This window comes from Camelus ferus, chromosome 6 (assembly GCF_009834535.1).
Source record: "Camelus ferus isolate YT-003-E chromosome 6, BCGSAC_Cfer_1.0, whole genome shotgun sequence".
Taxonomy (NCBI): domain Eukaryota; kingdom Metazoa; phylum Chordata; class Mammalia; order Artiodactyla; family Camelidae; genus Camelus; species Camelus ferus.
In genome coordinates, this window is record NC_045701.1 from 65,488,632 (window position 1) to 65,509,864 (window position 21,233).

The 21,233-nt window shown below is 51.0% G+C and overlaps 1 protein-coding gene across 11 annotated transcripts in view; it reads left to right on the forward strand.

Annotated features, from left to right (window-relative positions):
• The window catches only part of RAD51B (RAD51 paralog B), a 723,675-nt gene that overhangs the window by 611,997 nt on the left and 90,445 nt on the right, over positions 1 to 21,233 (forward strand). For 3 of the 11 annotated variants that reach the window (XM_032482236.1, XM_032482243.1, XM_032482237.1), the window contains one exon: positions 4,559 to 9,532. The exons of 6 other annotated variants lie outside the window; for them this stretch is intronic. In XM_032482236.1, coding sequence (XP_032338127.1) covers positions 4,559 to 4,708 — 150 coding nt within the window. In that variant the 3' untranslated portion in view covers positions 4,709 to 9,532. Of the gene's footprint in view, positions 1 to 4,558; positions 9,533 to 13,010; positions 15,023 to 21,233 lie in introns of those variants that run through there. 2 more of the 11 variants (XR_004320785.1, XM_032482246.1) reach the window with 2 other exon arrangements.

Genomic DNA, 21,233 nt, shown 5'->3' on the forward strand with positions numbered 1-21,233 from the left:
CACGTGATATACTCAGCTGGGCAAATGGTGCCCGTGTTTGCTGGCGGGAGAGAGTGCAGAGCTGCAGTCCCCTTCTGTAGACCTAAGTTTTTCAAGTTCCTTGCTATTGGTTTTAATAAACACCCAGCAAAAAAGTGGTTACCAGAGGTCACCCAGATTTTCTCAGACCAGCTCTGATTTCCTGCTGTACCTCTTTTAATTCAAAAAGAATAAGCCCAATTCCTACTCCACCATGGCAGAGGGCCAGCTCCTCTGACTGCCAATTCCATAATCCCTTACAGTTTCACTTTGGAAGCCCAGAGAGCATCTTAGCAAGCCTCCCCTCCGACCTTCACAGGGGCTGACGAGAAGCCCCAGGCGGGAGGCTAGTGGGCCACAGCGGGAAAGGGGCCGAGCGCGCAGCCAAGGAGTAACCGAGTAGAGGGGCCCGGCTTTAACAGAGGATGAGTGCAAGGAAAAAACAGACTGGGGACAGAAGAGCAGGGAGTACTGGGGACATGGTGACCTGCCCAAAATAAGGCCCCTAAACTCCAAGTAAACTCCCCAATTCAAAAGCAGCTGGAATAGGGCAGAGCAAACACTTTTCTCTTCTCCCCCCCTCTCTGGTTGCTCTGCTCACTGCAAGGAAGTATAATAGAATAATGAGCCACGTTGTGTCACCCGAGCAGCTCCGGAAGAACGTGGGCAGACGCCTGGCTGGGTGGCTGACTTTCTCTGTTTCTGGTAGAGATTTTATAAATATTCGGGGAGTTTGATCTGAGGCTGGTGGTGGGGAGGCGAGGGGAGCAGCAGAGGGGGGAGATAACTCAGCCCACAGGGTTCTTGGACCTCTCTGAGGTCTGCTTTTAATTAGCGTCACCAAGGCAACAGCTCATCTGCTACAGATCCCCTCGCTCCCTGCAAAGCATCCTCAACGCATTATGCCTTTCCTTTAATAGTGAATCTGCTGCCATCAGCCTTCCTCCAAATCCCCTCCCCTCGGCCCCGCACCTCCTAGCCTTGGGGAAAGAAGATAATTAGTGGGGAGACTAACTCAGTCTAACTCTCTCAGGCTAGCATAGAGAGACAGAGCCACAATCATCCTGTTCCAAGGGTGGTGATTGATCCCGGGACCATTGAAGGCTAGGTGGTAATGAGTTTGGGGTAACCAGGCTGCAGCAGCAACCCAGTTCCAGTTCCTCCTCCGTTTTGCACACCCAGCCTTGACTCTTGTCTCCTCTCTGCCTGACCTGACCTTTCCCCTCCACATACACACAGCTTATTCTTGACCAAGGCAAACATTTGCAGAGTTCCCAAGGAATGACCTTGCCAGTCACCGTGCTGATAAGTTCCAGATGCCCAGTGAAGCACAGGCCCGTGTGTGTCTCTGGATTTCACCAAGGTGTCCAGGGGGTTCTAAAAGGGTAGTGTCGGGGAGGTGGAAGCTGGCCAGGGGAGAAAGGGAGGCCCACGAATGCAAGGCAGTGTGAGAGTGGGCAAGTTCACCCAAAGAGGTGACAGTTTCACCTTGGGGAGGAGAGAGCCAAGCTGTATGATCAGCACGGCTGGGTAGGGAATGAGCCCCCAGAGCCTGTCACCCCAGCACTGCAGATGCTTCAGCGGTTACTGCATAGAACTCCACTTATCTGCTTAAAAATTGGCTCCCTTTAGCTGTGAGCTCCATGGGGCCACAGCCAGGGAATCTTGGTCTCTGCCGCATGCCAGCGTCAGCCCAGCACCTCCGTGCAGGAGGCCCTTGGTGATGTCTGTTGAAAGAGAGTTGTCAGGGGATGGATGGCAGGGGCTGGGTTTTCTGGGATGTCTTTGTGCTCCTAAGCAGACCTGAGCCCCAGCCTCTCCTTTCTGTGGAATGCAGGTCACCCTAGCCCTCCTTAGAGATCGTACTCAAAGCTAAAACTAAACTAAAAAGCCAGAGAAAGCCCTCCCCAGCTACAAATGGAGCTGAACCAGGAACCCAAGGCATGTGGGCTCAGACAAAGCTCTCCCCTCCTTCGTGCTGGTGTTCCTTTTCCCACCAAGTTTGGCCCTGGAGGAGCAAACTGAGTTCCTCTGCTGGTCTGAGCAGGAAATTCCTGTCAGCTCATGGGAGAGGCCAACTGGGGGAGATTTCATTACATAGATCCCCCCCCATGCCAAGATACAGAGTCGTATCAAAGTCTTATCCTGGCCCTGGGGGGCAGCTGGGCTCCACCGTCATCCACTCTGTGCCTCACTCAAGGACCTGCCAGCCTTTCTCACCCGAAGCTGATGGGGGTTTTTTCAACAGTCAGTCAAGGAACAAGGGAGGAGTGAGACGATTGACAATCATTAAGCACAGCTGACTGGGCTGCACGGGTGGTTTTCTGGTCCACTCTGGTGGCAGAGTCATCGAAGAGGCAGAGAAGTGCCAGGCCCAACAGCACAGATAAGTGTGGGTTAAGGAAGGCAGCAGGATGTGGATCTTCACTCCTCAAAGTGTGGTCCGGGGCCTGCAGCCTGGCCATCACCCGCAGCTGGTTCCAGAGGCAGAATCTCAGGCCCCTATTGGATCAGGGAACGTGTTATAACACAACAGTCAGGTGATTGGAGGCACATTTGAGTCTGAGACACACTGGAGCACAGGAAGGAACAGAGGAATGCTTCCATCTCCAACCTCGTGGATTCTAATTCCAGCTCTGACCCTCAGTTACTGTGTGATGTTAGGTAAATTAAGCCCTCTCTTTGAGCTTGTTTCCTCACTTTAAAGCAGAGGTGGTGTTGTCTATCATAAAAGCACCAGCAGGCCAACCCCAGTAAATATTAGCAGCACAGAGTTGCTTGCTCAGAGAGCATTAGTATCCACGGCTTCCCCAGGCCAGCTGCCCAGGACGTGGGGTTTGCCATTTCACGTCTGTGTTTTCAGCAAGGGTGGGGGGTGGGTTGCGGATTTATAGATCCCTGATCATGAACTCTGAAGCCAACAGCCATAGCTTTTCATCTCCACCTACCCCACAAGCGAAATAAGGGTGGTGAGTGCCCTCGGGGAAGGATGGAGAGCTGTGGGGGAAGGTGCTGAATGAATGTGGACAGGCAGGGCCAGGCGGAGAGGCGGGGCTTCTAGGAAGAGGAGACACAGCATCTGACTTTGGTAATGGAACCTCATAAATGGCACTCTGACCATTTCCCACAAGCAAGTAGTATAGAGTCTGGATTTCATTTCTTTTACCCTCTCTGCATTTCCTGGAGAGAAGATAGGATTCCGTCGTGGTTGGGGAAGTGGGTGGGGTGGGGGATACTAACTCACTCCCCAGTCTCCCGTGTTGGTGTGTTCTGTAGCTAGAGTTCCCTGCACTTTCCTGGGCTAATGTAACGGGGCCTGCTGGGACCTTGAGGTCTCCATGAATGGTTCATTTTGCAGAGCTGCTTCCCAGCGGTGCTTGGCTGAAGTTGCTTTTCAAATTAGTTTTGGGGAGAAGCAAGAAGGCCAGCCCCTGGGTGTTCCCTGGAATGTGCTGGCTGATGACCTGGGTGAGTCACTGAAACTTGCTAAGCCTCAGTTTCCTCCTGGGATGATAATATTAAGACAAGAAACTCCCTGAAGATGCCATGAAGGTCTCTACCCATTCTGGGACGATGGGATGGCTGGGGGATTAAATGAGGTGATATTGATAAGGAACGTGGTGCAGAGAGAGGTGTATGGTCCATGCTCGTTAGCTGCGGTTCTTGGGGCCATTAGAAGACATGGGTCTTAGACAGGGGATCTTGGACAGGGGGCCTTGGCCGAAAATCACACATAAGAGAGGGGCCTCCATTTGCAAGGCCAGCCTCCCCACTCCTGTGCAGGTCAGCGACGGGCCCTTCCCCTCCCCCGCCCTTCATCTTTCTTTCTTTAGCCTCAGAAGTCAAGACCTGAGACTCTCCAGGTGACCCCAGTGAGTTTAAAGCTCAGAAATAAATACGTGCTGTCCCATACCCACCCCCAGGACTGCCGCAGGCCCCTCCCAACCTGGGGACGGGCTCTTCCTCCCTCTCCCTCGGGCTTCCTCTCCTGCTGGAAGCCAGGCCTGCGCGGCGCCCTCGGGAAGGTACCTCCTCCGCATGTCTGCTGGTCCCGGGGGCCCCGCATGGGTGGGTGAGCCTCGTCCTGGTCCAGCACAGACTCTCCTCTTCCTGGGTTTGTTAGGAGCCTGACCGGGCCCCGAGTCTCATGACTTCCACAGATGTTTCTGCTTAAGCAGCCCTGGCATGTTTACGGCCTGTTTTTTCCATCCTCGCTTCTCCTCTGTCCCAGCAGCCCTGAACGCAGTTTGGACTTCATTTTCTTTCTAATGGTTACAGGGATAGAAAGGACTATTTTTTTTCTTTTTTTTTTTTCCTTTTTCTTTTGCTCTTCGAGTCACACACACACACACAAACACACACACTCACACACACACACACTCACACACTCACTCCATATGCACACAAATCTGTGCTCATGGTATGTATTTGTCAAAGTTGCACTGACATTTCTTTTTGCTTCAGAATGAGCCCCAGTTCAAAGCCTCCCTCCCTGCCTCCAGTCACACCTCATGTTCATCCCCTGCTTGTCCCCACACAGGTCACCCCAGGGCAACTGATTAGTGTGTCCTCCCAGATCCGGATTCTGAAAGCTAGCGCTGGCCTCAGCCTCAGGCCTGTCCCTCCAGCAAGACACGCGGAGCCTCATGTCCATCAGGACCTGTGGGTCTGGGAAGGTTTCGCTGCCTGATGGAGGGAGAGCTGGGACCGCAGTCAGCCCACATCTCGTCAAACTGCCCGGCCAGCTGGCATGCCCCAGGCTCAGGTGGGGCCAAGGTGACAGCTGTTAAAAAATGGAACGAGTTCTCCACGGGTAGGTGACAAGCTTGAAACCAGTCTGGCCACTCCTCACATCGACACCTGTAATTCCACCTGGCTGCCGGCATGCGGGTGTTCCCAGCCCCTGCCCTGCAGGGCTTGGGGTCACTGTCTCAGAGTCTGGTTCCCAGAACAAAGCAAGCCTAGAGATGTCGGGTCTTCGGCTGAAGGAAGACCTGCTGCCTTATGTGGGTTGCCCATTTCCTGGGAGGGCCATCCAGTCTTAATTCCTCCATGTCCCTGCAGCCTTCTACCTGACTGTCTGACGATACAGACTCACCTCTCAGGGTATGTCTAATGCTGAGCTAACCACCAACTACTGCAGACCACCGTGGGCGACCTGACGCTGACCGTGACCATGGCAGTAGGGGGCAGGGAGGCTTCAGGATGTCCCATCTTCAACACCCTCATCATGATGGGCCTTTCCAGAGGGACGATGGGTGGGTGGCTGAGCTCAGCCACACCTAAGGAGGTCAAGGCAGCCACTGTCCCCTCTCCCTCCATTGTGCTAGTGTCACCAGCTGCAATGTACCCAGAGCCCTGTCTTCTCTCCTGCCTACTGAAACAAGTTAAAGCCCTGCTTCTTGTCTGTTCATGTTCTGGAGGCTGAGTTGTGACACTTTCCCCACAATGGATTAAGGGAGGCTGCTAGACGAAGTCAGCCACAGTGGGATGAGCTTGGGTTCCAACAACAGGTGACACGTGTGAGGACTGTGGGGAGTGGAGGCTGGAAGAAGACTGGAAAGCACGAGCGAGAGAACAATGGTCCCCTGTGCCGGGCTCACCAAGCTGGGCATGCTGAACGGCAGCCGCCACGCAGAGTCTTGAGAATGTCCCCTTCTGTATGCCTCACTTGTCACACACGCACCAACAAAGAGGAAGAGGGGAGCCGTCCCCTTGGCTTTTCTATTCCTAAGTCCCTCCAGAACCCTCCTCCAACATGGACACTTCTCCAGAAACAACTATATGGTGACATCACAACCAGCAATCCTTCTGATGGTTAAAATCAATTCAACATCAACAGCCCTGTGACTCTGACGCTCTGCTTCCCTGGGGTTTGCCCCTTTGTGTGTATGTGAGGGGCAAGGAGGTGAGTGGGGGAGATGCAGTTGCTGGTTTCATCCTGCTGCTCCCCAGGGTTTCCCACAACAAGTATCTGCAAGAGCATCTCTCCCCTCGTTGCTCAGATGTGCCCGGTTCCTGCTACCATGTGAGGCTCTGGCTTTGCTTGGGGAGAACTTTACGGATCCCGAATGGTCATCGGACTTGCAGTCTTGAGCCCTGGGGAGGTGGAAGTGATCGGCCAGCCAGGTGCCCAACACAGTTCTCCTGTCACCTCCCTTTTCTCCTGTCACTAGTGGATCCCACTGTAGGAATGGAGCCTGGAAACTAGAACGGTGCGGAGCCTGGCAGAGTGGGCTGCTAGCGACTTTCAGATGGTCAAAGGGAAGCCCACTCTCCCTGTTCTCCAAAGGTCCCCATCCCTGAGGGGCCTGGCCCAGCCTTCTTTCCAGATGGCTGTGATGTCGCATCCCCTCCTTATAAGGAGGGAGGAAGTGGATATTTTCCAGGACCTCAAGGACCAAACCCCCTCCCTATCTCAGGAGGCCCTGCTTTCATGGGCTGATAGGGGAACAGCAAAACCCCAGAGGCCTAAACTGCACCATAAATGTGAGGGCAGAGGTGCAGTGGAGGGGGGAGGGGTGTGTGTGTGTTCAAGGGAAGGGAGGGAGGAGGAAGCAGGTCCTCCTTGAATTCAAAGGGAGGACTCTGTCACAAGAAGAGGACTGAGTGGCCCCAAATGCTTTAAACATATGTATCCCAATTTTCAAATAATCACAGTAGTAAAACTAATGATTTTTTGGCTCTCGTTCAGGGAAATCTTCCTCTGTGCTAGACACTTAGCATATATTTATCTCATTTAATTCTGTGAGGATCTATGGGGTACAAGTATTATGTAATTTTTCATGTGGATTTGCCATGTGCTAGATACTGTTCAAAGTGCCTGACATCGATTCACAACATTCTATTTGCTGTTATCTCATTGTACAGATGAGGAAACTGAGGCACCGAGCATTTTGACATTGATTTCCTTTGGCAAATGTAAATCAAACACCTCTTGTGCGTTAGGCACTGCACTAGTGGCTCCATGTGGGACCCAGGGTTGAATCAGACATCGATCTTATCCTCTGGGTATCAACAAGGTCCACGGCCAGGACCAGCAGAATGGGCTCAGGGTGGGATTCCAGAACTTGAAATGGGGAATGATGAAAATAGGGCCTCCTAAGGTATCCCAGAGAGATGGGCACACCAGGAGGTCTCCCAAGCAGGAACCCAAGCACAGGACCAAGACAGAACCTGTTGTCAGACTGAGGAGCAGCAGCAGGACAGACAGAACCAGGTCCATTTTATTCTGCCTGCAGTAGGGCCTGAAGAGCAGAGACTGCAGGTCGGGGCCAAGTCGTCTCAGTGGTAGAGAGAAGGAAACTGTAGAAGAGACCAAACAGGGCCCGTCCTTGTGGGCTTCAATGAGGAAAAGAGATAAGATCTGATGAGACAGGGAGGAAATTCATGTCCTTAGTGTAACAGGCTGGCAAATGGGCATTGGGCTCCTCCTCCTCAGTTACAAGAAGCCAAGATGCAGCTGCCTGGCACCAGGGCTGGTTGGAAGTGGGGGACTTCTCTGGGCTGGTTGAGAATGGCCCCACTACTGTCCAATTATGGACGTGAAGAGAGGCTCCCACTGCCGTTGCACACATCGCCATCACCCAGGATGGGAATATTGATCTGTTCCCAGCCCCCTCGCTATAAACTTCCTAAACTTCCCCAACATCAGTCTCCAGCGTGGAAGAAAGACGGGGGTAACCAGGGGAGGTGGTGGAAGATAGCCATGTTCTGTTGCAGTAAATCTTTCCCAGAAGCCCTGCCTGTTTTCCTAGAAGAGGAGACAGCTGAGCTCATCAGCCTGGGCTGGAACGGCCCAGAAAGAATCCTTCCCAACCCCCAGAAGACCCCTGAGCAGCTTGGGAAAGGAAAGGCTCCCTGGGGTGCTTTGTTTGTGGACGTGGGACTGTCAGACTGGGCAGGGATGTCTGGTGACACAGGCGAGCAGCTGAGAGGGAAGGAGGGCCCTTGGAGGTAGGACGAACATGTTTGCCTAAGGGGGATCTTGTGATCTGCCCAGCCCCCCACCCCCACTCTCTTTAAAGAGCTGACTCCAGGGTTTTTATACGCACTGGAGACTACAATTTCCTCTCCCAGAAACCCCAGTGAACTGTGAGTGAGTGTGCTTGTGCACGCGTGTGCGGTGCATGCACGCGTCAGTGTTCTTCCCCACCTATTTTTAATTTCTCCTACTTTGCACATTTTAGCCACCATATGCATTCCCATGACACTTCCCTTTAACTCTTCCTCTCCGTGAAGTCTTCCTCTACAGGCCTCTTTTGGAAGCCTCAGGGCCTCAGAGGATTGGCAAGAGGGTCTTAGACTTTGCCCTGAAACGAGAATTTCTTCCTTCGAGATCTCATCATTTAATGGCCGGTGCTGAAGATGTGGGCAGGGCTGCTGAGATGGGAAGGGGGCAAAGGCACAGGAGGTGACCACTGATCTGCCCCCCACTGACCCAGCCTTCTAGGTGTGCAGCACGTACCCCTCCACCTCGGAGACGTCCTCTCTGGCTTCCTCTGGGCTGAAGTCCCAGCACTATGGAAACTGGAGGTGTCTAGGCACACCCCCATGTGGCAGCTTGAGTTTCCTGAAGTCAGGTTGAACTGGGAACCAGTGACCTAGATTTTGCCCCAGATTCTCAGCTGGGAGTTTGCTCAGTGCTCTCCTCTGACTAGGCCAAACCCAGTGTTTGGGTAAACTCCTTGTCGTGCTGGGAGCCTGAGCCTTTGCACTATTCCCCTCGTGACTAGCTATCTAACGGAGCAGAACAGCGACACCGACAATACTAAACATGGAAGATGATTCAAAATGATGGGTGATTCAGTCCAGAATGCATGCTTCCCGCTGCCTTTACTGACTTAGCCTTGCTAATTACAAGCTTCCCCAGCTATTACAATGATCTCACCTCTCCTGTCAAAAAGATGACCAGGTCTATGGGGAACCAGGTAAGGGACCCCGTTTTGTCTCAAATAAGACATCTGTGAAGAAATAAGTTGCATACAGCTATCTTTTTACATTAATGAATGTTTCTGCACAATTGAGAGAACTTTCAGGACTGCTCAAGCTTGAGTAGATTATTTATCCTTGTGTTTTGAGCAAGGATTTTCAGGGGAGGGAGTCAACTGCGATGCAGTTTCTCTGGCCAACAAATGGCCGATAGCTTTTGAAGAAGGACCAAGTGACTTGTGACCAGGACAATGAAGCAGCCTGAGTTAGTTTCCCCAGTGTGTACAAATTGTTATCTACAATAGCAAAAAAAAAAAAAAAGAGGGGCACAACCTAAATGTTTACCCACAGGGTATTAGTTGAAGGAACATCTGTATGATGGAAGACTAAGCAGTCATTAGAATTATGTGCTAGAAGAAGGCTTATCTCACGGGAAAATGTTCATAACATATCATTAAAGGGAAAAGCAGATTACAAGGCAGTATATACAGAATGTAGCAGTTCTGCAAGAAAAAAAAAACACACATTTTTTAACTGGAAGAATATGAATAAAAACATTAACAGTGCTGCCTCTGGGTATTAAGATTTGGCTTGATTTTTGTTTTCTTTCTTGGATTTGTCTCTATCTTTCAGAGTTTCTCCCATGAACATATATTATTCCAAAATCAGGAAAAAATTATATTTAAAAAATGATTATCTGAGGGATCAACAGATGTGTTTCCTGTTTCTTATCCCATGTCTATTCTCCATTTTATTTTGGAGATTCGAATTCCTCAGCCCTTCCCACAACAGATACTGATGGAGCAAGGAGCCTAGAATAGCCCATGTCCTAAACAACAGTGCCAAGGGGTCACTGACAGTAACAGCTACGGAAAGGGTTCATGTCTGCCTGGCACTGGGAATAAATCATTTTTTTTCCTCATCAGGAATAAGCTTCTCAGGGGGGAGGGCCATAGCTCAGTGGTAGATCACATGCTTAGCATGCATGAGGTCCTGGGTCCAATCCCCAGTACCTCCATTAAAAAAAAAAAAAAAAAATCTTCTCCAAGGGATCTTTAATTAAGTGTATAGGGGCTCACAGAGGACAATTATAAACCTCAACAGCTGTTCCGTGGGTTTTCATCCCTTCTCCTGGGCCATTTGACAGCATCCTGTCCCTTGGAGTTTTGAAACCTGCTGTGGCAGTGAGATGGGAAGGAGCTGGAAGAGCCATGGCCCTTCTTCTCTTAAGGAAGGATGATGAAGGGACTTGGAGAGACCAAAACTAAGGGACTAGGACAACCTGGCTTTATGTGTCTAGTTCCAAGGAAGGTGTCCCATGTAGAGAGGAGACGAAGGGAGTAAGAAATGAGTTCATAGAAGGGAACAGTTGGACTATGGTAAAGTATGCTGCAGAACAGAGACAGGCCTGAGTGGACACCATTTCTGTCACAGACTTTAAAGAACCTTTCTAGCTTTTAGCTGTACCATATCACCACCGCCGTCCTAAGCAAATCGGTCTAGATCGTCGCCCTCCTCCCCACAGGAAACTGCACTCCAAGTGTTCCCCCTGTCCTGAAGTCACCACTCCTGTAGGTCGCAGATCTTACAGTAGGGGGAGCACTGCTGTCCTACCAGGCCACTATTTCAGCTGCCAACTCTGCCACTCTAGGGGTGCCACGTTACCCTACTGGTGCATAGTCAGATGGTGGCTTTTCTCAGTCAGCCTGTCCTTGGAAAATTCATTCCTCTATTGTATTGGAAAATTCCTCTTGTGTCTGTCATCGCAAACATCAAGAGACCAAGCTTTCCATTTTCTCAGAAGTAATTAACCAGCTACTGTCATTGAGACCGACACTGTTCCTGGAATTTTTTATTCCTCCTTTGAAAGCTGCAATCCAACCCCAAGAGATGAGATCTTAGGCAGGGGCCTGAGTTCTCCCAAAGCAGAGAAATAAGCTGAGGCTGGGCTAGTCTGGGGTCTGTACCCTCTCAGCCCCACCACTGAAATAATTTCCTGTCCTCTGCTCTTGATCGCCTAGGGACACCTGAGCATGGCAGAATAGAGACTGTGGAAGGAAGGGCCAGTCGAGGTGCACTTCCCTGTAGAATAAGGCTTCCACCAGACTGGCCCTTGATAAGGTGCCTCAATATAGGTAGATAGATAGATAGATAGATAGATAGATAGATAGATAGATAGATAGATATATCTATATCTATATCTGTATCTATATCTATATCTATCTATATATAAATAAGGCAATAGACCTAGACTAACTCCAGTTGGAATGAAGTCTTGCCAGATCACAAGGTGGGGAGATGTTCACTTTTCAGATGATTGACACAGAAATATAAAGTACTGTATTCAGGGGGCACAAACCCAACAGATTAAACAGAGGATCCTCACAGTTTCAGTTCCCGGGATTTGCTAAAGCAGGGAAGTCAGCGTGAAAAAAGTAGACAAGGGTCCCCTTTTTCCCTCGAGTGCCATGGTGGGCTCAGTGATTTCAAATCTAAATTCTCAAAAAAAAAAAAAAATCTAAATTCTCAAGAGCAAGTAGCTTCTGGGGAAGAGAGATCTACTTGTGCACAAAATGGTGCTACCAGTAGGAAACCCTTAGAACCTTGTTTTATTATCAAAGCTGATGATGAAGGTGAAGCTTTCAGCTGATGTCATGTTTAGACTATGTGAAACAAACCAACTCAAACCTCATTCATTCATTCCTGTGTCTGTTTAACAAACATCAGTTGAACACCTTGTACGAACATGAACCAAATACTATACATTGCCCATCATCCCTTCCAAGAGCTCACAGCCCAGGTGAAGGGCATTCAGGGAAACTGAGAAATTACAATAGATTATGGTTAGAGCCTAAAGCAAGAACGAACCCCAGAGCACAAAGACGAGGGGTGCTCACTCTCCCCACGACTTCCGGGGCTCTTCGCAGTACAGAAGACTTGTAAGTTGGGGTTGACCATGAGCAGGAATTTTCCAGGCAATTGAGCTGATGTTTTCATTGTAGACAAGAGTATGTTTCACTCTGCATCTGCACTCCAGGGAGTCAGGACACAGTGACTGTGACAGTGGGTGACAGCCTTCTGGAGAACATAGATACCACCACCCATCAGGAGCCATGACCACTCTTTGGTAGTGAACCCAGGGGGCTGGTGGCCCAAAGCAAGCCTTCATGTTTGAGGCAGCCAGAAGATATCTCAGACCAGAGTCCTGAAGCCAGCAGCATGTTCAGAGACAGCTCTTTCTCAGGAAAAGGAGGGTCCAGCTCTACTCAAGCATGTAGGCAAATATGCCTGGACAAAGATTAGAAAGGGCTTGCACAAGGGTAGGTCCAAACTGGCCATGGGTCTCAGTCCTGTGGTTATGCCCCGCACTCCCTCTGCCTGCCAAATCTGCCCCCTTCGCCCCCCAAGCGACTGATGAGCATGCACTCATGGTAAGAAGAGTTTCCCAGCATTCCTAGAGCAAACCTCTAGGTTTACCTCACCCCACCATTGGCTCAGGTGCCATCTTACCTGGATCCGAAGTCACAGCATTCATTTACTTACATGTCTCCCTGAGGGCACCATCTCTGCAACCCCAGTGCCTACCTGAGTGCCTGGTGAACTTTTACTGAATGGATGCAGGCTTGCACTTGTGTAGTGAGCATGCCTTGGAGTCTTCTAACAGAGCAGAAGATATTCTACTGCCAAGTCCTTCCTGATAAAAATCATACAGTGTCTAATACCCCTGTTTCACATATAAAGAAACTGAAGTGTGACGGGAAGCCAGTCCAGCATTTAGTTTGTAGCAGATCCAGGGATGTAAATCCCAACCAGGATCAGGCTGGGACCAGAATTCCTAGGAGCCCCTGGGCCACTCCAAATCAGAGGAAATTCTAAACAAGCCAGAGCCTCACGAAGCAGTTCCACGGTGCTGGGCTCCAGAGTTCTGGAAGGTTCTCCTGGGCTGTGGGGCCGGGAGAAGCCCCACAGGCCCAGTGCAGTGTCAGGTTCCCCCTTTTCTGTCAGCAGGCAGGGAAGAGCCTTTAAGAAAATGGAGTCTTATTATTTGTTTGTTTTTACAGTGACTCATCTGTCATAACTGGGTTAAAGTCCACTTAGAGAAAAGGAGAACAAAAGACCTCCTGTTAGTGCTGGAAGTTTGCCTCTTAAGATATCACTGAGAGGAACTGGGAAGAAAAAAAGCCCAGCAGGGCAGAGGAAGCTGCGGGCCTTCAGGAACACAGCGGCACTTTGGAAAGGCAAACACGGCGGCGCTCACCTCCAGAGCCCTGTCTGCGCAGCCGCTCCCTCAGCTGCTGTGTTGGGGGAGACCCACAGCGGGCCAGGGCTCTATCCCCACACTCTCTGAACACAGGGAGGCTGCCAGGAGCTGTGGCAGTGTGGGCCAGACTCCATAGCCAACCAAAACTCCAGGCCAAGAAGGATGGTGATGATATGGGACTGAAATAGAGAACTTGAGTGCCCGACTCTTCGGACATTATATACCGTAACTCATTTCATACACACCCAGGAGGCTGGCACGCTAGCTCCCCAGGTGCAGCAGGAGGAGGTGCCATGAGGCAGAAGCCTGGCCCCGCCCCCTTTGGGAAACCCGCTGGCCTCAGTGCTGCTAGAGAAACCACGAGGCTTGTAGGCTCCCAAGTGGAGCGGGACCCGATTTCCAAGGGGCATCTTCCAGGGTGCAGACTCAGGCCATCTGACTCCAAGACCTGAGGACTCACCCTTTAGTCTCTGCAAATGGATAAAGAAAGTTGGAGAAAGACAAGACTTTACAGTTCTTTTCCCACAGCCCTCCATCCGAGCAGCCCCGCTGACGTTCAGCCTGTACTGTGACCTTTACCAATCAGCTCTTTATCAGCCACTCAGACCATGGGTGGGCCCTCTTCACCTTTATTGTAAGAAGCTGGAATTTCTCTGTTCCATGGCTATGAAAGAGGGATAAAAGAAAAAGAAGACAGAAATTCCCCAGAAGTCGCAAGTCGTTGCTCTATTCAGTAGCTCTTCACGTCACCCTCTTCCTTCCCAGGGGCCTGCTGGTCCCCTGGAGATTCGGCCTTGGCTGTGGGTCCCAGGCCTCTGCCCTGCAGGTGCCTGGGCCTTCTGGATCTCCCAATTCAAATAGTCCACCCTAATCATTCTATTTCCCGAACGACATGTTTTTGGTAATTTCTGACCAAACACCAAGGATTCTTCAACAGAAACCTCACAATGAAAGTGTTATTGTGCTAAGCTGCCTGTCTTTCCTCATGAATATCCTCGTTCCTTGGCCTGGGACAGACGGGTGTGGGAAACCGCCTGCATGCTGTGGTAGGCGCCATAGTTAAGCTGATCCTATGCAGGGCTGGTCCTCCAGTTTTCTGTATGCTGCTCTGTGACTTTGAGGGGATTAGTCCCACTAACAAGCAAGGCCCCCACAAACAATGGGTGGAGGGGAAACTCAAAAGAAGCGGATCCAATGGTCTTTAGGACGCTTCTCACTTTGGCTGGCCTCACGGGGATCAGGCCCCTGGTGAAATCACTAGAGATTTGGGGCTTAATTAAACCCTGGCTTTGGGCCAACATGCCGGTGGCCCCTTGAATTTCCCAGGTCCACCCAAGTGGTATAAACACCAGACTGAGAATGTGAACCACTTAGCTGATCCTGCAAGAGCCAGTCCTCATTAGCTAAGAGCCTGAGCAGTGCCAGCTCATAGGCCCAATCCCGGAAGCACAGCGTGACTTTAAGTTAATGGTCCCTACATCTGCACTCTTGGGGGATGCAGCTGGGGGGCTTTGCAGACCACCTCCACCTTTGTGGTCTTTGGGATTCCCTTCTTTTCCTGGCCTGATAAAGCCCAAACTCACCACCAGAGGTGACCAGATCATCCTTTTAGTGGGCTGTCCTTGATTACTCTTTGCACTTGGAGATCATTTTGCTTCTGAACAATGGTTGGAAATTGCACTGCCTGAAGCATAAGGATTGGAGATATTTCCTTACTTGAAGGTGCTTGGGAATTTCTTTTTTTTTTTTAACTGGGAATTTCTTGTGTGAGGGAACCTACAAAATAAACAGGACAACTGCTTGCTTTCTTGAGTTTGGTGGTTTTGTTGATGCTTAGACCCAGCATTTGCTTATGACCCTTAAGGATGCAGCAGAGGAAGCTGCTCAGGCCCCCACGTGGTCCAGGACTGAGCAAACAAAAGATCCATTCCTGAGCCCCACAGCCGGCGGGCCCTCAGATCCGTTTGGGTTTATCCTGCAACCACCCCTGAAGCATCGGACCCTGTAGTTGGTCTCATAGTTTCACCAGCAACTTGGGGGGCCTGGCAAGATGTGAGTCCTTTAGGAATGGCCTAGCCGCGGAAGGGGCGGGGCCACATACAACACCTCCCACCCCGGCTAGCTTTGTGACCTTGGCGGGCAGCATTATTCTCATCTTGGCCACAGGATCTGTGCCTGTAAACATTATGATAATAACTGCCACCAATTTTTCCCTAAAGGAGGCTGCAAGAGTGAATTAATTAATGTTTATTGAGCACTTGGAGTTCTTTGGAGAAAGGCCTTTATAAATATAAGGCATGATTAGAGGATATCAGTTTGCCAACTCTCAGAGGAAGTACTTAATGGGATCAGGGCTGAATATCTTGATGATTGAGTTTCATTCTTTATTCAAATATGCATCAGGCTCTCATCACTCAACTCTGCTGTCCACTCATGTTATTATCCTGGCTTTTAATTTCCATATATCATAGGAGAGTACAACAAATGCTACCCACCTACCCTACTTACCCACTGCCTCCCTCCCTTACACCAGCCTCTGTCCTCTCCACTGAGGTTACCAAGACCACCTAATTGTCAAGCCCAATGGCTTTTTCTCATTCTTTATTTTCCTTGCCCTTTCTAAAGCATGATACTGGTCATTACCCCTTCCTCACCCTTGAAAGTCTTACCCTGCAGTGTCTTCAACCCCAACAAGTCTAAGCTGAAGTCATCATCATCCCCAACCAATGCGATTTTAGGGCCTCACTTATGAAATTATGAATTATCATGCCAGTCTGTTTTCACTTTTATGTTTAAGGTACAGATATTAAGAGATATGTTCATACTCAGGAAGGGTATATACACCCCAGAACACTGACTGTGGTCTCCAGGGGTGGGATTGTGGGTGGCTTCTATTTGATTTTTCATCCTTTTCAGTGGCTTTCAACATGTCCTCTGTGACCATGTGTTACTTTAATAACCATGAAAAACAGGACCTGTTTTCTCTTTCATCTTTTCATTTATGAGTATGAGGAGATTGGGGTTCCACTCTTTACCCTTTCTGGGGGCCCCCAGTATACCCCTTAGGCTTTGAAAAGAAGGCATTCTGGGACGTCCTTGTAAAAATCCATGAGGTCATAGAAGGTAAAGTGAACTGCAAACGGTGATTCTGTTTTAATTATGTACAAGTGTCAGGTAACATGGAACTTTTAATAAAGGCCTTCGGAGAGTTGATGATTACGGCTGTTGTTAAACTGTTGTCAAGTCGGAGCAGGGAACCCAGGTACCTAGTCTGGCCTCGAGCCACTGCTCCAGTCCAGCCCTGTCGCCTGTCAACATGTTGTCAAGCTGAGCCTGGGCCGGAGGATCACCACCCAGCCATGGAGGAAGCGACTGTTCCTTGAACTTTGCTTCAGACCCGCCTGCCGGGGTCTCGGGAGGGAAGCGCTCACCTCTAGCCCAAATGAACTGGAGTTTCAGAAAAACCACAGTCTCAGGGCCTGAACTTTGTATTTCTTGGACTGCCAGAATCCCTGGTTGCAAGGGCCATGGGAGTCCCCAAAATGTGAAGGGGAAACCAGCCAGCCAGAGGAACTCAGAGATCTTGTGGCTGGAGTGTCTGTCTGAGAGTGCCTTTGGATGTATGGCCCAATGTGCGGGGAGCATGTGAAGGTGGGTGATCCAGAACGAGGAGGCCAGGCCCCCTCTGAGGCTGCCATTCCAAGAAACTCCCCTGCACCAGACTGAATGTGTGAAATCCCTCTCGTTCTGGACACGATCCTGAGCCAATTGCTGGGGTTTCCAGGGTGATATTTGATAAGTGCAAATGGGCTGAAAATATTCTCGGGTTTGGACAATTAGTGGTGGCCGCCAAGGCTCATCTCACCGCCTCCAGATCCCGCCAGTGGTTGCAGTGGCCAGGCCAGGCCAGTGCTGGTCCTGGACCACTTCGGCCCTGCTGTAATGTCTGCAGAGGAAAGCAGGGTCTGGATCCATGTCCTCATGGGAACACGTTTCCTGCAGCCCTTCCTCGGCCCTGTCCAGGCAGAGAGACAGCAGTGTCCCCCAAATGCCCCATGGCCGCACCATGGCCCCCAGCCAGGCTGCCCTCTTTGCCCTTTTAATTACCACAGGTCTGAGCTGGAAGAAATCTTAGTGTTCATGGACCCAGCCTTCAAGATCCCTGAGGACAGGGCAGGGCTGGCTCTGGTCTCTGTACCTTCTTCTCAGAGCCCAGCACACTGTAGGACTCCATAAGTCGGTGGAGAGTGAGTGAACTGACTCCTTTGTTCTTGTGTTAGACCTGCAAAGAGTGATGCCTTGCACAAGTCACAGCTTCCTCTGTCCCCTCAGTTTTTCAGTAGGATAAGCCCACTGCTGTGTGTTCCCTTCCTGCCTCTCAGTTTCCTTGGCAGCCACACCCTACAGCTCCCCAGATGCCCCAGAGTGGCTGGTGCAGAGGCCACAGTCCCTGTCACCAGTGTTTCAGGAGAAGCGTCTACAGCTAGGCTTTACTGACATCAGCCTCTGTTCGGTATCTGTAACAGTATCACGAACTTATAGAGCTTGGCTTAAAACAACAGACATTTATTCTCCCATAGCTCTAAAGCCTAGAAGTCTGAAAGCAAGGTGTGGGCAGGGTTAGTTCCTTCTGGAGGCTCTTAAGGATCTGTTCCAGGCCTCTCTCCCAGCTTCGGGTGGTCACCAGCCATCCTTGGTCTCCAGCTGCATCATCAGTCTGATCTCTGCCTCTGTTGTCGCATGGTCTCTTCCCTGTGTGTCTCTCCTCTTCTTACAAGGACAGCAGTCATATTGTATTAGGGGCTCACCCTGCTCCGGTATGACCTCATCTTAATTAATTTTACCTGCAATGACCCTATTTGCAAATAAATTCATGGTCTGAGATTCCAAGAAGAACATGAATTTTAGGGGGACACTTTCCAACCCAGAATGTCTTCCTGCCCCTTCCCAGCAAAGTTCTGTCTTGCTCTCCACTCCACGTCCCACAACCTCACTGCCCTTTCTTTTAGTTAGGGGCACAGGCTTCTAGAATACAGTCTCATCTGCCCACTAGTCTAAGCAGCAGTTGGAAGGTAGAGGGGAGGGAGCTGTCTGTCCGTCACTGTTTCCCCTCCTTGGACATAAACACTCTGGGGTTCCCTGAACTCCCAAGTCTGAAACATCATAAGTCAGTGTACTCAGCCCACACCGTACATCAGAATCACCCAGGAAGGTCTTCAAAGCCATGGAGTACTGACCACACGCCCAGGACTCTGGCTTACTCAGTCAGGGCGGGACCTGGCCTAGGTGTGTTTCAAAAGCTCATCAGGCGACAATGTGAAGCTTGGGATGAGAACAGCTCTCTCCTTAGGAAAGGGAACGCAGCCCCCTCACACCCACCCCAACCCTCCTACATTTAATAGCAATATAGGTTTCTGCAGCTCACTGCCTGGTGGTCCTCGAACCCCCATTAGAAAACTCTCCTACCCACTTCCCAAGAGACAGGAGAGAGTAAATATGCTCATACTTTGGGGAGGGGGTACCTAAAACAGATAGCAAGGACAAAACACCCCTGAAGTTTCCTGTTTGAAAGTTTGAATTTTGCATCCTCTTCTACAGTCTAACCATTTTATTTTTACAATTTTTTAAATTTGATTTTTTTCCTCCAGAAATATCCAATGCAGAAATGAAGATGTGCTGTGTTTTAAACTGTCGCTTTATAAACTCCTTGACACATTATTAGTTTCCCCTGAGTTTCCAGACTTTTGAAAAGCCCAGCCACAGAGTCAGAGGGGACAGTAGTTGATCTGTTTAAACTTTGGAAGGAATTGCAGCTTACAGAGGAAAGCCTGCGCCCAGAGAGATTAGGTATCTCACCCAAGATCACACAGTTTGTTATTAACTGAGTGGGAACTATACCTCAGGACCCACCTTTTCCACTGCACTGACCTAGGTCAACTGCTCGCTGTGTGACCTTGGGTAGATCTCTTTACCTCTCTGTGTCCGTTTTCCTGCCCATAAAATGCTGATGCTGTCTGTTCCACCTCAGATGAGAGTGTCTGTGTGGAAGCACTTCAAAATTACACGTAAAGGCAAAGCGCTGTAATTGTGGTGATTACAGCCGAATGCTTCTAGGCGAGGTGTGAAGATTCTAGCAAGAGCGACCCCTCCAGGGTCCTGCCTAGCAGGCCACTGTCCAAGGGAAGACAGCGTGGCACAGCCCACCCCTTTGAGCCAGCTGAGAGCCCCAGGTGAACTCCCAATGCTCCAGTCCCAGGGAAGGCTGAGGCCAGGGAGCTCATGCCCACACTGCATTTTGCGCCCCACTTTACATCTATATGATCAGCTCCAGCCTCAGCCCAAGGAACAAGCTAAGCATTTCCTGCCCAATCCTGAGGGTGTCTTTTAAAAAGGGTAAGTCATGGAAGAACGGGTGGCAAACAAGAGCAGTGCCAGCGTCTTCTCTCTCCTTTAACGAGGCCACAGAGACCCTCCCCCACAACCATCCCTTCCAGAGGAAGTGGGCGGCCAGCTGCTCCAGACCCCTCCCTCGCTGTCCCTGTCCCGGTCCAGGCCTGAGCAAGGCTCCTCAGCCCACGTCCGCCCTTTTCTGTTTATACTGAGAGATGAGCTTCTGCTGAGCTTAAGTGCAGTTCTGGCCCTTTTGTTTGTTTTTAAGTCGAGTTACAACTTTGCTTCTGGATTTATTGCACATTCCATTTATCTTCTTCTGCCCAAGGTCTCTGCACAAATCCTTTAGAGCGGTCCTCCCCCGTTGCGGACATATAGCCAGCGGCACGGGGAAGGGATGAGGAACACATAGACAATGGACAGACAGACACATGGGAGGATGCTCCCAAGAAGGGCCAGAGGCTGTCCCCTATGGCGCTGGGGAAAAAGAGCGAGGCTGGCAACACAGGATTGGCCGCAGGTCACCAGGGAGGGCTAGGCCACAGGAAGGCCTGACTGACATCCTGCTCTCTTCCTGTAAAGTCTTCCATAGGGAGGAAGAGTGAAGCTAAAAGGCAAAGAAATCCCAGGCCTTGGTGGAGGGAATAAAGGAAAGGTTGGTTCTGACTTGGAGGGAGGGGGCCCATGGCGATTTCCCACAGAGGTGGTATGAGCTCAGCAGCTCCAAGGACCTGGAAGGACCGCACAGGGCCGTCCCGCGAGGGCTGTGAGCCTGAGGGCTGGCTGTGGACACGGGCCCACGGGTCCCACGCGGGCACGTGGAGGCCGAGTGGGAGGGCCCAGGGCCCCGCTGGGCACCAGCACAGCAGCTGAGAGTTGCCTGCCCTCTTCTTTCCTCCCCCGACACCACCGGCTCCACAAACTACTGATGAAGAGCAAACAACCACAAGCCGAAGCTCACCAGGGAGAGAAAGAGAATCAAACCAAACAACCGTGAGCCGGGTGTCCAGCCGTGCTGCCGGCCTGTCCTCCCAAGGCAGGAAGTGCTGACGGCTGGTCCTCGAAGATCCCCTTGTCTCAGGATGGGTACAGGGACACTCACCAGCTTCAAAATGGGCCTCGCAGTTTAGAGGGTTGTGGGGGGCGATCCCAAGGGCTGGGAAAGCGAGACCTGCTGAAACCTTGGCACCTAAGGGCTTGACCTCCAAATGATTTAACCTTCCCTGGTCTGGGAGAGCGGCTACAGGTGGCGGGTGACCTTAGAGTGCCCTTGAGCAGGCTGCAGCGGGGCGGGGCAGCGGGGCAGCTGTCCCAGGGTTCCCCTCTCATGCCCTCCCCTTCCTATCACAGACTAAAGGCATAAAACTCAGACCTCAGTATCCCAGCCCGTGACCCTGCTGAAAGAGCCTCAGGAAGTAGGGGTTGAGAGAACGAGAACAGGGCCAGCCTCTCTGCCTCCAGGAGCCTCCCTGGCCTCCAAACAGGTGCTGTCGCGAATGAGCGGAAGGACTTTCCCCAGGGTTTCCACAGGCCAGGGCCTGGGCTCTACCCCTTCCAGTGCCGCTGGGCCCTTCTCTCTCTCAGCACGCATAGATCTGCCACCAGACCAGCCTCCCCCTCCTCTGTGCTGGGG